The 14,154-nt window shown below is 54.2% G+C and overlaps 5 protein-coding genes across 5 annotated transcripts; 1 reads left to right on the top strand and 4 right to left on the bottom strand.

Annotated features, from left to right (window-relative positions):
* Positions 1 to 1,300: 1,300 nt before the first annotated feature.
* On the bottom strand, positions 1,301 to 2,102 carry CORC01_03581 (uncharacterized protein; the record flags this gene model as incomplete). Its single annotated transcript, XM_022615230.1, has 3 exons — positions 1,301 to 1,426; positions 1,484 to 1,651; positions 1,713 to 2,102. The coding sequence occupies 3 exons, from the start codon at positions 2,100 to 2,102 to the stop codon at positions 1,301 to 1,303; spliced, it is 684 nt and encodes a 227-aa protein (XP_022478156.1).
* A 1,185-nt stretch (positions 2,103 to 3,287) lies between these two features.
* CORC01_03582 (uncharacterized protein) lies at positions 3,288 to 3,857 on the top strand (the record flags this gene model as incomplete). Its single annotated transcript, XM_022615231.1, has 1 exon — positions 3,288 to 3,857. The coding sequence occupies one exon, from the start codon at positions 3,288 to 3,290 to the stop codon at positions 3,855 to 3,857; it is 570 nt and encodes a 189-aa protein (XP_022478157.1).
* Positions 3,858 to 4,137: 280 nt separating this feature from the next.
* Positions 4,138 to 5,417, bottom strand: CORC01_03583 (zinc-binding dehydrogenase; the record flags this gene model as incomplete). Its single annotated transcript, XM_022615232.1, has 4 exons — positions 4,138 to 4,340; positions 4,410 to 4,869; positions 4,939 to 5,068; positions 5,140 to 5,417. The coding sequence occupies 4 exons, from the start codon at positions 5,415 to 5,417 to the stop codon at positions 4,138 to 4,140; spliced, it is 1,071 nt and encodes a 356-aa protein (XP_022478158.1).
* A 1,265-nt stretch (positions 5,418 to 6,682) lies between these two features.
* CORC01_03584 (uncharacterized protein) lies at positions 6,683 to 8,810 on the bottom strand (the record flags this gene model as incomplete). The annotated part of the gene is made up of 2 exons (XM_022615233.1): positions 6,683 to 7,641; positions 7,697 to 8,810. 2 exons carry the CDS (start codon positions 8,808 to 8,810, stop codon positions 6,683 to 6,685), a joined length of 2,073 nt encoding a protein of 690 aa, XP_022478159.1.
* Positions 8,811 to 8,997: 187 nt separating this feature from the next.
* On the bottom strand, positions 8,998 to 9,315 carry CORC01_03585 (uncharacterized protein; the record flags this gene model as incomplete). The annotated part of the gene is made up of 1 exon (XM_022615234.1): positions 8,998 to 9,315. A coding segment is annotated over one exon (318 nt), but the record flags the coding sequence as incomplete, so codon positions are not given.
* Positions 9,316 to 14,154: the final 4,839 nt, after the last annotated feature.

The following is a 14,154-nucleotide window of genomic DNA, read 5'->3' on the forward strand; positions in this document are numbered from 1 at the left end:
GCCTATCAGCATGGGACGACCTCTCCCAGGCGTGGTATTCGTACCTTTCCGCATACGAGGACCCCATCTGGCATCTGTACGATGGCCGATGGCCGTCTAATCATCGTCGAACCAGCGCCAGCAGCCTGCATCTCGACGGGTGAGCTCGCTGGGCCGGTTGCTGGGCTGAGCTGCGCGTCGGGAGCTAACAGGGCCCTCATGCACATTCCAAGTCTGGCCCTGTCTGAGGAGGTGCGACCGCATCTGTCTACTGGATCGTTTCGTCTACACGCGTGCCACCTCCATCATCGCATGGCGCATCTCTATCCACTCATCCATCGAGCATCGCCCAAAGTGGTATGGTGGCCCCTTCACCGCTTCAACTTCTCAACCCACCTTTGGGCGAACTTCGCACCAACCAGCCACACCGAATTATCATTCTGGGCCTTGGAACTTTGGGAAAGCCGCAGATTTCCATCGCTTTTATCTGTTGTCAATGACGGAGTAGATGGAGGCGGACAAGACAACCTCAACACTAAACAAGAAATATGTCAGTTTGGGATGCCCGGCATAACGCAAGCAGAGACCCAAAGGCAACAATTCGCTTGTGTGACTGTACTACCTTAGAGCACAATGAACACCGGAGGAAAAGCAGCAACCATGCACACGACAAGAAAAACTGCCTCTCCCTGATGGCCTCCCGGCTTACTTTTCCAGCATCGATCGATTGCCACGCAGATGTGGGACGGTGCAGGCCATTTAGGATGGACCATGAGCATCTCGCGGCTTCTTCTGGCGGTCAGACCTGAGCCGGCTACGGTTGGCCACCAAGACGACGGCCATGGCCTTTGGTCAGGTTGAAACTATGGGTCGATGGAGAGGACAACGCAGCAAGATGCAATATCACTGACTTGGTTAGCTGCAGACTCGACTCAGTCTGCTCCAGAACCTTGCCGACCCTCTCAAAAGCCTCCCAAGTTCATGCCAGGCTTTCGTCTCCGCCTAGATCAGCAGTCGTCGTCAAACCGACAGCTCCGAATTGTTTCCAGGATCCGAATTTGTTTGTTGGAGTCAAAGACTTGCATCAGTAGCTGCCGCCTACGGAAGCTCGATGAGGCCGCATAGTCAGGTCGTGTGACGTTGATTCAGAGACAGTTACAGAACATCGTTCTCTGGGGTAAAGAGGCCAGCAAAAGAAGGAAGCTACAAATCTGCCCCAGCCGGAGGAGTGCCACCATAATGGCAATAACCAAAGGTAGGCTTCCGAACGATCCACGGCTGGTCGTCCTGCGTTTCTCTGCTTTCCTTTCCCGCTTCGAGATCAGTCTTTGAACTGGACAGTTTCGGTGGCGATTCCTAGATTCAACAACATCTTCATGTTAGGATTCTTGAGGACCTTGCAGGCCTTTTTGTGGCCCTTGGCCTCCCAAGCCGTCTTCTGGCAAGCCTACAACTCGTCAGCAGATGTGTTTGCATGAAACCTCACAACACTACTTTAACGTACCGCATCGCAATAGTAGTAATAGCCGCAGCCGCCGCACTTCTTGAGCTTCTGGCCTTTCTTGTCACAGGCATGGCACTGCTGAGTTCCCTTTCTCTCGTCAATTCCTCGAGTGTACTTAATGAGCTCTGTGTTCAAAAGGTACAAGTCTGCCAATTTGATGGGAAAGGCCTAATGTGCCACGCTTGTCAACAAGATGCCGTTGAATAAGACTATGGATGAGAGGACTGACCCGACAAGTCTCTAGCTTCTCCACGCGAATGCCATCGGTTTGATCCAAGAAAGTTTTGGATTTGGCGTTCAGTATTGCAATAGTGTGTCCGACCTTGTACGGACGAGGATCGACCGGCACACCTTGGCCTGGGTAAAAGGCGACAACGAAGTCTCTTTTGTTTTCGTCGCTACAGACCAGGCGCAAGCGGATAATGGTCTCGGCTTCTATAATCTCGGCAAAAAGACACCAGTTTATCGTGTCGTTGAAATAGCCTTCATCGTGGTGGAAACTGACTTCATCGTCAACCTGATTAAAACGAGGAAAAATATGGTCCTTTGAAAAGTCGCTGTAGGTCTTGATCATTTTTTCAATCGGCGTCTCCACTTCGAAGTCTCTCGCGGAGTTCATGGTGGTCTTTTCTTGGGTGATGCTTGACAACGCCGCGCCTGGAACCGAGCTTGCAAGTTGCAAACAACATCAATGTAATGGGGCGATACGCCGCGCCGTTGGGAGGATGGTCTCTCTCTCAATGATAAGCATCAGCCACAGCCACCACGCTGATTCAGGGTCCAATGCCCGGCTTCTCTGTTGTCCCGGGGGTTGGACCTTAACTGGAGCTCCCAGCCTTCCGCAGGCATTCCGAGGCACTGGCTCCTTCGCCAGGGGTTAATAATAGTATCACGATTCACGACCCGTTTCAGCTTTCTCCCATCCTTCAACATTGGAGTGCCATTGTTATCCATTGGCAGATTACACTACAGTGCTACACTTCTTGCTACCAGCGTCAGCAGGCTCAGACAGCCTCAAAATCTCACGCGAACCTCTACTAGCCAATACCAGCCGGCCCTTGGAGCAATCCTGAGCCTGCTATTCCCTGCACTAGCTGCTAGATCCGGCAAAGCTGCCATCCGTGTTTGCTAACCTTCCCAGCGGCCCCAATCCTTTAGGTGACGTCGTTTTTGGGCGGATTTGTTTCCCTGTTTGCTTCAGCCTTCACACAGACAAACTTGGGCATCAGATGCCAGTGCCTTCCTCACCCTGTCCGCGGTGGGAAAGTCGGGACAACCGCCCCCTTGCGGGAACAGACCATCAGATGAAACAAAAGACGTCCTGCCACCACCCCCTCCTCCGACTAATCACCTGTTCCTTGCCTTCTTTCTGTTCCACGCAGGAAACGTGGTTCATCATAGAGGACAAAGTTTATTTCCTCCCGATCCCCCACGTTCTCGAGACAAGAGAAGACGCGGATCCCATCTCTGCTGATCCTGAACCAGACAGGGAAGCAAGCTGACTATGATATCGGACTTTTGAGGCGCACGACAGACACCTTGCCATTTTCGTCAGTTTGCACAACTTCTTTCTTGCTGTCAGCATATTTATTTGCTATACCACTCCCAGACACCAGACGACTCACCAGTTCCCGCTGTCATACTGTCATACAGAGTCGTTCAACAAAACCAACACACAAAAGGGAGTTGTCAGTCGCCCACGGCCCCGTCCCCCGTCAGCGACATCTGGGGGGTTACTACCGACCAGCGGGAAATCTGAACCCGACCACCAAAAAAAAAAAAAAAATACAACATCAAAGAAACGATGCCTGCCCACCACAACCTCACGATCCGCATCCCCCTCCCCAGCATCCTCCCTGCGGAAGCCGTCATCGAGACCCTGCAGTCCCAGTCCCCCGTGATCCGGCACCAGCCGCTGGTGACGCGCTACGAAAAGGTGCCCGTCCCCCTCGACAGCGTCGTGAGCGACGAGCACTTCCTCGAGGACGGGTCCCGCATCGCGTGCTACAAGATTTACGAAAAAGTCACCGTGGTCCCCGGCGTCAAGAAGGAGATTAGCTTCCCCGCCGTGCTCCAGAATATCCCCAACGGCTTGCGGTCCCGCGCTGAGGCGCCCGGCGGCGTGCGGGTCTGGTCCGAGTGGCTCGTCGTGCCGAGGCCCGAGGAACGGTGGCCCGGGGAGCATAAGCACGGCTCGGGTGGGAAGCTAGGGGGTTTTGTGGAAGGGGACTATGATCTCGTTGAGACGACAAGGGTTGAGACGAGTAGGATGCTGATGCCGCTTGTCAAGGGGCAGATGGAGAGCGCGCATCGGGATATGGTGCATAAAATGCTTGACGAGGTTGCGCAAAAGGTTGGGAGGGCCAAGATGTAGATGGAGAGGGTCATCCGGTGTTGAACGTATAGCAGGGGTTGGGAATCCGGCGTTTTTGGGAGGGTGATTATAGATACCACAGTTCATTCATAGCGAGTCCCTTTTTTCTATTTTTTTTTTTAAGCAAGAGAAGCAGAAGCAGCAGGACGATACTCTAGGCAACCCCAGGAGAGGCAGCAGTGTTTCACATACTTTGATGATTTTCCTCTCTTCATTATCTTCTGGACTCGGTTGCTACCATGGTCCACGTCTACACATCAACGAACAGCTACTTGCTTGCTCAAATGGTGTAGACGAGCTTGCCCGCGCTAACCTTGCCCTCCTTCAACTCCTTCAGGCCCACGACGACGCCCTCGAGGCCGCTGCCCCCTTGGTTCTTGACGACGCGGATGGGCTTCAGCTTGCCCTCGGCCAGCAGGCCGCGGCTGATTTCCCAAAACTTTTTGCCGAATTCGTAGTTTTCTGGTACGGCGTCCCTCTTGCCTGTAGCAAGGTCATGTTAGTCGTCGCAAATCTGGTGGGAAGGAACAAGAAAAGGGGGGGGTGACCCACCAAAGTATCCAAACTCCTCGCCAAAAACGGTATAATACAAACTCATCTTCACCTCCACTTTCTCATTCGCCTCCTGCACCTTCTTCTTATCAAGAGGCAACAGCGTCCCAATCACGCCTCCTTTCGTGCTGCTCAGCGCCTTGGCCACGAGCACGGCGCTCTCGACGGTCGACTGGCAGTCCCACGCGAGCGTCAGCTCGTCGTTTGTCGCCTTGCGAATGTCCTCAGACACGGTGGGCGACTTGTAGTCGTACACCTCGGTCGCGCCCAGTGACTTTAGGTAGTCAAAGTTGTGCGGGGACGCGGTGGCGATGACGCGGTAGCCCGAGAGCGTCGCGTACTGGATGCCCGAGATGCCCATGGCCGTGCTGCCGCCGTAGATGAGGATCGTGGGCGCGGGGGACTCGGTCGTGGGCTCGGTCGGGAGGGGGAGGTTAAGGGTTTGGTAGAGGCCTTGACCCTGCGTTTTGTTGTAGGGTTAGTGAAAATGCCCTCTCTTTGACCGGGATTGGAAAGGGGGAAGACGTACAACCGTCGTGACGGCAATCCCGAGCGTCGCGGCCTCCTCGTCGGAGATGTTATCCGGCGTCTTGATTTGCACGTCGCCCTTGACGGCAATGTACTTTGCAAACGCGCCGTCAATCTCTCTCAGGGCGTTGCTGAACGTTTATTCCTGTCAGCTCCCTCGCTCCGTCTTCAAGCCCTCGAGACCACGGAAAACACAACTCACGATCCATTCACAGGCCCGCAGATCCGGTCCCCCTTCTTAAACTCCTTGGTGACGCCCTTGCCCACCTCCTCAACGACGCCGGCGTAGTCGCACCCGACCCAGATGCCGACGCACCCAGCCTTGTCGGCGAGGTCGACGTGCTTCCAGTCTGTCGGGTTGACGGCCACGGCCGTCGTCTTGACCAGGATGTAGTCGTCGGCGGGTAGTTTGGGGATGGGGGCGTCGACGACTTTGGCGACGCCCGCCTCGACTGTCTTTACTGCTTGGTTTGCCGTCATTGTGTTTTTGTCTCTCTGTAGTGAGTGTAAGCTATGTGTCAGTCGGTCGGCCTCGAATATTGAAGCAAATGGATGTCTACCTTCTTATTGATGGCTGGTGAGGGGCGTGTGTACGTAGTGTTGTTGTTGTTCGCCGGGGGGTATCTAGTAGCTGGAGTCAAACTCAATTGCAGATTCAGCGGTCAACAAAAGCCACCCTTTATATAAAACCAACGTCGGCACTGCGTTGCGAAAGCTCCTCTCCCCCAAATCCCCGATACGGATAACCCCTCCCCCTCCCCTAGCTTACAAATGCTTGCGTAGGTATAGAGACAAGCAGCAAGGTGAGTGGTCCGGCCAAGCCAATGCGGTGGTAACCATGTTATGTGTGCGTTATTCCCACCACCGCCATCATGGATTTTGCCTTCTGCCCCGCACCGCACTGCTAAGGTACCTTAGGTAATGCGCGGATCAGGCGCACTTCCTGGTGACTCTGGCGCGCACTAGGTACCGAAAAAACCAACTTGCGAATGTTCTCCGTGCCCGATGTTCTATTTTCAAGAGTGTGGTGGTGGAATCCGAAGAGCCCGAGGTGACTTACAGCTAGGTAGCTACGTAATACCCCGGAGTTCCTGAAGGACCGGAGCTTGGGGGCCGTCAGTCCTCTTTCGGCGCCGCGGAGTCGGGGGGCCCTGTGCTTACGGAGAACGACCAACTCTTACACTTTCGGCATTGGCGCTGATATCAATCAGGTTCCGGCGCCGGACTCGCTCTGATTCATAACCCAGGATCCAACGAGCGTACCTACCTATTGACAACAAGTGGCAGCCCGCTCCCTCTGTAATACCTATGCGCTTTCACAGTCAATTATGAGTGAGGGGTGCGCCACAACCGACCCCGCGACCCAGTGACAGCAATCTTATCGCCGATACGTACCCCTGCAATTACGAACCCCTCTGAGGGGCACATTCCAGGTCCTACATGAACAGAATCCGTGCTCTTACTTGCCTCTCGTCAGATGACCGTCGCGGTTGACAATCCGGTCGGTATAGATGTAAAATTTTCGTCATAATGGTATCTATAACAACGCGTTCTAAATCCTATAACCAGACCATCCGCGCAACGTCCTCTGCGGGCGTTGCTGGCGTTGTTCCTTTACAACATCCGCTTATTCATGAAGCGCTACATCCCCTGATAAACAAATGAAGAATAAACCATGTCGCAGGCGATTGGCCGCAAACAAGACAGAAAACAAATAAAATAGCAGGTGAAATCAGATCCGCCTACTACCGGCCGCCGTAGTCACTGGCATATCCGACTTCTCCAAAGTTTTGGCCCATGCCGCCCTCTCCAAACCCTGTACCGGGACCGCTGACATACCCACCATCGTCGCCTTCGTAGTCGCTGGCATCAAATGACGAACGACCTGATATATCGTCTTCGAGACCGCTGCTCGCGTCTTGCGTTGACCAGTTCATCTGGGCCAGCGCGGGGTATTGGGCCAACAGAGCTGCCGGCAGCATGTACTGCCCGCTGGCGTCCATAGGATAGCCTGGCTCCATGCCCATACCCTGTGCGGCCATGTTTTGCATGTTTTGTTGTTGCATCCGCTGCTCCTGCCACGCGCGTTGCCGGTCGAGCATTTCTTCGTCTAGCAACGGCTTAATACAGATTCGTCCCGCCTCTGATCGAAAATGTCGACCAAGCGCATCGGCACGCGCAAATCTTCGACCACAGCCCCACTGGCCGCCGGCTTTGAGGTCGCCCTTGCAGACAAACTTCTTTTCTCCAGAATGCAAACCCTCGTGTCTCTTGCGGTCGTGTTGACGAGCAAAAGCCTTTCCACAGACTGTACAGACAAATGGACGCTCGTCTGTATGCGTTCGCAAGTGAGATCGGAGGTTGTATGCTCTAGTGAAGCGCTTGGGGCATAGAGTGCACTGAAATGTCGCGGGATGCTTCTGCACACGTTTCGAGTTTCCGTTATCCTGGGCATTCTGATACTCAGGGTCCGCCAATCTGAGAGCAATGACATTGTTCGGTACGGCCGAGGTAGATTGTCGTCTGCGACTAGGGCTCACAGCCCCCCGGTCCAGCGGGGAAAGTGATCGTGAAGAAGAGTCTCGGCCAGAAAGATCAGATCCTAAATGTGGCGACAAGCTGCCGGCAGAGGTTTGGCGCACCATACCTGCACCAGAACTGTTGAAGGGGTCCGTTACTGCGCGGGGTCTAGATCGCGGCCGGCCTGTTTGACACTGTTAGCTTCGGCGCGCACATTCATCACCACCATGTTGCCTTACCTCGCTCTGGCGGAGTCAAAGAATCTTGATCCATCTGATTCTTGGGCGGCTCAAAATTGTTCTGTCTGGCTGTGGGCGCAAACTCGATGTTAATGGCTGGCGCTACTTGGGGCATCTCCGGTTGTTGTAGGGTCGGGAACGCTTCTTGCCCGGTGTAGCCAGCACTACTGACGAAGCCGGCATTTTGATTCCCCAGACCGAAGTTGGGAGGCTGGTTCAACTCGGGCATGGACTGGGGGAGGATGCGCGGGGAGATGGCCGGGCTGTGCGACGGGCTCCGGCCCTGAAGGTTCGGACTGCTAAGCGCGGGGTCCGAAATGGTGAAGTTGTCGAATCCTTGGATCTGCTGGTAGAGGCCGGCATCTTGGGGTCGCTGCATTGGCGAATGACGTTGGTCGATTGCGTCAAAGGTGTCGGCGCTCACGAGGTTCGGTGAGGGGGCGGCGGACGAGACGTCCGAGTATTCGGAAGGAGATCTCCGGTGGCCTCGAAACTGAGGCTGGCTCCATTCATTCAGTTGGTTCGGCAAGAGAGCCGCCTCGGGGCCAAGGGACGCATGTCTAGAGTGACCCGCGCCCGAGGGCGGCGACGAGAACTGGTGCTGATTGAAGGCAGGAGACTGGTGAGCGGAGGGAGTCTGGTGGGGGTCCGGGTTGAGAAGGTGGGGAGGTGTCGGAGAGTGGTGACTCTGAGGCATAGCCATGTTGTTCATATCACCCGGGTTAAGGCTCTGGTCGAAGACACCGGTGTTGAACTGCTGATCGTTCTGGCCCGAGTTGGGGAACAGGGCGAAGTCGCCCGAGGGGAAAGTGGGATCGAGGAAGCCGGCTTGGTTCTGGTTGGCAAAGGTAGCTGTGGACTGGTTGTAAGACTGCTGAGCGGATTGCTGGCCGTTGAGGAAGTTGTTGCTGTTATTGAAGCTGGAGAAGTCGGCGGAGGCGGCTCCGTTGAAGGCGTGGGTAGCAGACTGATCCAAGCCGAGACCGAGACCAATTGAAGCTACTTCGGTATTGGGCTGGAACGGATTCGGAGACGGAGAATGCGAAGGATGTCTTATATGAGGCTGTTGATGCCCGGCAGACGGTGAGCGACCGCGTTGACCCTGCTGATCCATGATGTAAATGGGTGCTGGTAATCGGGATGGAGGGATGTCGTATACGCGTGTGTGCGTTTGTGAGTGTGTTGTGTTGCTGTCTTTAGAATCGGGGCGAGGCAGTTCACCAGTCAGCCTTTCAGGCACCGCACCGCCCTGGGGCTGTGCTGACGCGCGAGCTGACCGCACACAACTGGAGGCGGCGGGGTTACAGTCGTGGACGACACGAGATGTTATTCGCCGTCGCGAATAGCTTTGCGCAATGGTAGCCCGTGTAGATGAGTGCAACTGTGTGAGAGCGACAAGAGAAGAGGCAAGCAGCGACGCCAGAGACGGATAGAAGTGACTTGAAGTAAAGAGGGTTTAGCGACGTTTTGGGGGCGTTGGAGAGGGAGGGAGAGAATAGCGCGGCGGGAGATGAGTGGTAATGTGCTACAGTGTGCGAAGGAGGAGTTGAGATGGGGAAGCGAGGACTTGGTCGGCGGGCAGAGGGGACCGGACAGACAGACCCGGCAGCAGGGCAGGTGTGGAATTGAGGTGGGGTCTGCGGTCGTCGGGTCACAGTTTGGAGGGGGGGGGAGGACTTAGGAAGGACTTGGGAAGGACTGTGGGACTCAAGGAGGAAGAGGGACTGGGAAGGGGAGGGGAGTGGACTGTGGGACAGCGAGGTGTAAGGTGCAGACTACAGGGTGGTTGACGGGCGACGTGGTTGGTCGAGAGAGAATCCACCTTGGCAGCCCAATCTGGCTGGTTCCCACAAGGCTGTGCACGTTTGAGGATGGATCTGTCGGCCGGTGTCTTTGGCGTGGTGCCTGCGCGGTATCCCAAGGTAGGATTGTACCTGGATTTTTGCAGAAAATACGTGTCAGGACCAAGTATTCCATACTGGGGAGTCCCAACGTTGGGTCAGGTCGAGGTACCTCTGCAACGGGGCGCTCCGACTCGGATTGGCATGCGCTTAGGTGATGTTGGTGCTTTCCGCTGCTCTGCTCCGCGCTTGGAGTGTGCTGTCACTTGATTTTTTGTTTTCTGCGTGTGCTGCGCGCCAACTGCAGCTTTCTCCCCGACTCTGAGATACGTCTTCCTTGCTTTCCGGGCCAGAACTTTTGCGCCGATGACGTTCTGTTGTTTAGGTGTTGAAATGTATGTTGGCCGCGTGTGCGAATGCGTGGAGCAGACCGCGACCCAATGCGATGCGCTGGGAGGATGCGAGTTGGCAGGTAAAATCCAAAAATATATTGTGTCTCTCTTTGCGCGCAGGGATCTAGCTAGACAGCTAGCTAGCTGTACAAATCGGCGTCTATCGTAACTTCTCGGAGCTCTCAGTCAGTCAGTTGGTTGTCTGAGGCCTTTTGGCGTCGGTGGGCAGTGATGACGGTCGTTGCTTGGTGTCCAAAGCTCAAAAGTTTCAAGCGCCAGTTCGGGTTGTAGTAGCTTGGAGCTAGGTCCGCTGGCCAGTCTTTGGCAGAGTCCAGATGCTGCTGATGACTGTTGAAGACGGGCTCGGTGTATGTGTGTTTGCTTGTGCAACATGCGACGAGACGGGAATGCGGAAACCCAGATGCGAAAGCAAAAGACGGTTTGATGCGCAAATAATCTTCAGGAGCAAGGTCCTCCGTGCGGAGGGCGCCAACAATACAGCCGTGTTAGCGGGACCCAGGCACTGTACCAAGTACACAAGGGAGGGCCTTGGATGGTAATAGATGCTGGCATACCGAAGGTTGGTAAGAAGCTCGTGCTGGACACAGTTGGCATCGTGGATCCAGGTATGCCGGGTGATTGAAATCTAGGCAGCAAGACGAGGGCCTTTTGCAGAAACCTTGCTTGCTAGTGCATGATAGCTAGGGGTCAAAGAAACGGGCGGGAAACGGGCGGCCGAGAGGTAAATAGGGGTCTTGTTTCGAACAAGGCACAATCCAGATAATGCACGATACGGATAGTCGAGGACACGAAATCCGATACTGAGAGGGCATCCAAATTCCAACATCCGATCAGCATCCCGTCCATCCCTTCTTGATGCGATGCCTATGCCAAGCCAGCTGAGCACTTTACAAGCTTACGACGCTCTTTATTACAAAGAGTACTTTGCACCAAAAGCAGTGAATCGAGGTCTAATGTTGTCTTGTTCCTTGCTTACACGGAAGACTCAAGACTCGAAATCATTCCTAACTAGATGCTAGGAGGTCTAAAGAAAGGCACTTCGTTTCCCCACTAAATCATCTCGTCGCCTGTCTGACTCTGACTTGACTTACACCGTCTCTGCATCAATAAGCTGGTTACAACCTACCAAACTTGGTCGTCATCTGGTACCCTGTTCCATCTGTTCCAGGCCCCGGTGTGTCGACGGTGCGTTTCTGCTCACACACTCAAAAATGCCCCTCAGCTGTAGGATTGGCTGGAAGTACCTCCACGACCAAGGGGGGAGGGGGGTGGCCCAAACCCCTCCAAGGATTACTCGTGACTGCAAGTGTTGGGTTAGGCGTTCTTGCTTCTCGAATCTGCCTTGAGTGGGTTTCTTGTTTCCGGTCCGTGTCCATCCAGCGTGCCTGCAGCTTGACATGGCCCAATAATTTGAAATTACATTATTCCTCGCCTGGCCTTGGCATCTCGTCTCTCTCCTACGTACCTAGTTTACCTGCTTCCAACCAGTCAGCATGGAGAGAGGCACCTAAGTCATGCCATATTAACAAGCCGCTCATTTACAGTACACTGCTACGGCAGTGATGCTTCTGCCAGTCATGGCACTGTGGTTTTTTGGTTTTTTTGGGGGGGTTTTTTTTTCTAGTCTTCAGTCTAGACTCTCAACTCTCGACTCCCGACACACCGATACACTCTGCTCCCCGTGCCGCATCAGCGGCTTCTAGGGCCCGGCCACCTGTCACTTATGACCCCTGCTCCATGACCGTCGTCATCGTCGTCGTCGTTCTTCTCGCCCTGGCCTAGACTATCTTAGCTGCCGCTCTGGCAGACGCCGATTGACATGTCCCATCCATCCACTTTTCACTTCCAGGATCCAGCTCATTAGACTACCTGATGCATGATGGAGCTCTGCTATGTGCAAAAGGTAAACTATCACGTACCGTCACCAGTCAAAATACGCAGTAGGCGTTGCGTTGGTCAAGGCCCGACTTCCCATGCTGAGGAGCTCTGTTGATCCTCCTTTGCCGACATCGACATGGACTTCAGATGGAGCAGCCCACATGGAGCGGCCATGAACGTCAGACATGAGATGAGAGTGGACACCCAAATGCAAACTTCATCAAACACTGGCACCACTTTCAGCTGCCGTCAGCTTGCGAATGTCTCGCGGAAGTGCGCGAGATGGATCACGCCTCGTTTCCCCGAATAAGCAATAGGGATTCCAAGCTCACAGGAGAATGCTGACGCTCATCACAGCTCTACCATCGGCTCGCCTATTCGCCAGTGAGCGAGTACAGCAATGTTCAATCCACCCATGTCCACCTCCCTGCAACCTTCTGCAACTCTCTGCACATGCATTCATCCCAGATACAGATCGAACCCAGGCCAATGTACGTAGTGTAGTGTAGGGCTACTATTCGGACGGGGAGGCTCGATGTCATCCGCACTGCCACAAATCACGTCCAATCACATGAAACATTAGATGCCGAGTCCGACATACCGTCGATCAAGCTGTACAAGCACTCGTTGATGCCGCCTTACAAACACAAGTTGCAACTTGCAGCACGACTTAGCGTCATCATCTCCAGGCGCGAGTCTCACCGTCCCGTCCCTTGGTGCAAGGCACAAGATGCACCACCAGATTCACCATGAACACGGCCCTTCGAATATTCGTTCGTGTCACATTTCACTTGCGATATCATCACAAGTTTTGGAGACGGGTTTCTCGCCTCCATCATCTCGCAGCCCCTCCAACCGACCCAAGCGGGCATTTGTCGTTCCGCGAGGTCTTGGATGGGCCTTCTACAATGAGGCGCAGTCCTGCGTGAAACAGGGACCCCATCGCCAAATCACAACCAGCACCGACAGCCCTGTAAACGGATATGGACGATGAGGTGAAAGTGTCTCTGCCGTGTGGCTTTCCATTTCCAAACTCTCAAAGTGCTACTACGATCCTCCACGAGTCTCCCTGGCCAACGGGCCAATAACGACCCCGTTGTAAATCTAGCGCTGCTACGCGGAATGGCGTCCGACACAGCCACGCCGGCTTCGTGGCCCCTTGGCCCCCAAAATCGGATGCCAGGCCATGGCCCCGATATGACATCAAGCATATGGTTCTTTGTAAATCCACCGCGCGGCAGGAAGAAGCTTATTCGAGAAAAGGTCACCGTTTCAGGTCCATCCGGCATCCAAGACCGTGATCGAAGCGAACATTCACCTTTGGAACCCTTCGATTCTCCACAACGTCGAAAGCTCGGAGCCCATGGCGGAGCGGGACCCAGTCCCCCGCCCTGGCTACTCATATCCAAATTTAGAAACCTTTTCGGAAATACGACCCGGACCGCACGCTTGGAAATTGGCATATGCCCAGCCACACGTCAAAGCCGGGACGTTGTCGTTGTCGTCGTGGTTGTCGTCGTCGTCCTGTGGCTGTCCCGAAGAGTTTCATCGACACCATGCCAGATAGAGTAGCTGATTTACCACTTCAGTACTGTGCTTTTGCCAGCACTGGGCCTGGAGATCACGCCATGCCCAGACCCGGCTCCAGGCAGCCGGCTATGGTTTGATCTTTATTGGCTTTTTCGTCCGATGATACGTCGTTCATCCAAAAGAGAGGGGGAAAAAACGAGGCCATGCAGCAGCCGCCGAGATCGTTCCTGCCATTGGGTGGCTGTGCTTCATCGATCATTCTGGAGAAGACGCGAGCCTCTACTGGTGTAACCACATGCTCGCAATTCTAGGTCTTGACAGCAGCAACCAGTTTGCCAACTTATACACATGGAAATTGGGAATTGGACATTTTTATCAGTCTTTGTCATTTGATATTACCTCTCTGACGCGTGATCAACTTTGATCCGCCATAGGATCCCGTGTCTCCGAAGCTCAATCTTTCTGTTGGGTCAGTGACAAAACGTCAAATGAAACTTGAATCCGTTGATGGGGATTTTGGCACCCCTTGGCTGGAGAAACCGAATATGCGTTTCATTCTCCCAACAAGGCCTATCTGTCTCTCCACGTCTGACAAAAGAAAAACAAATGCAATTGGAAATTCAAAAGTTTCAATACATCCCAAGACCGATCGATCTTTTTCCCAATATTGTACAATGAGTGGGGGCTGTTCGTCTCCCAACGAGCAACTCCTTTACGCCGGCCAGACTCCGTTTTAGTGGTATCATCGGTCTTTTGTGTTACAACTCTTCAGGTAACGCAAGGAAAATCGGGGTTC

Source organism: Colletotrichum orchidophilum (assembly GCF_001831195.1).
Source record: "Colletotrichum orchidophilum strain IMI 309357 chromosome Unknown Scaffold_22.1, whole genome shotgun sequence".
Classification (NCBI taxonomy): domain Eukaryota; kingdom Fungi; phylum Ascomycota; class Sordariomycetes; order Glomerellales; family Glomerellaceae; genus Colletotrichum; species Colletotrichum orchidophilum.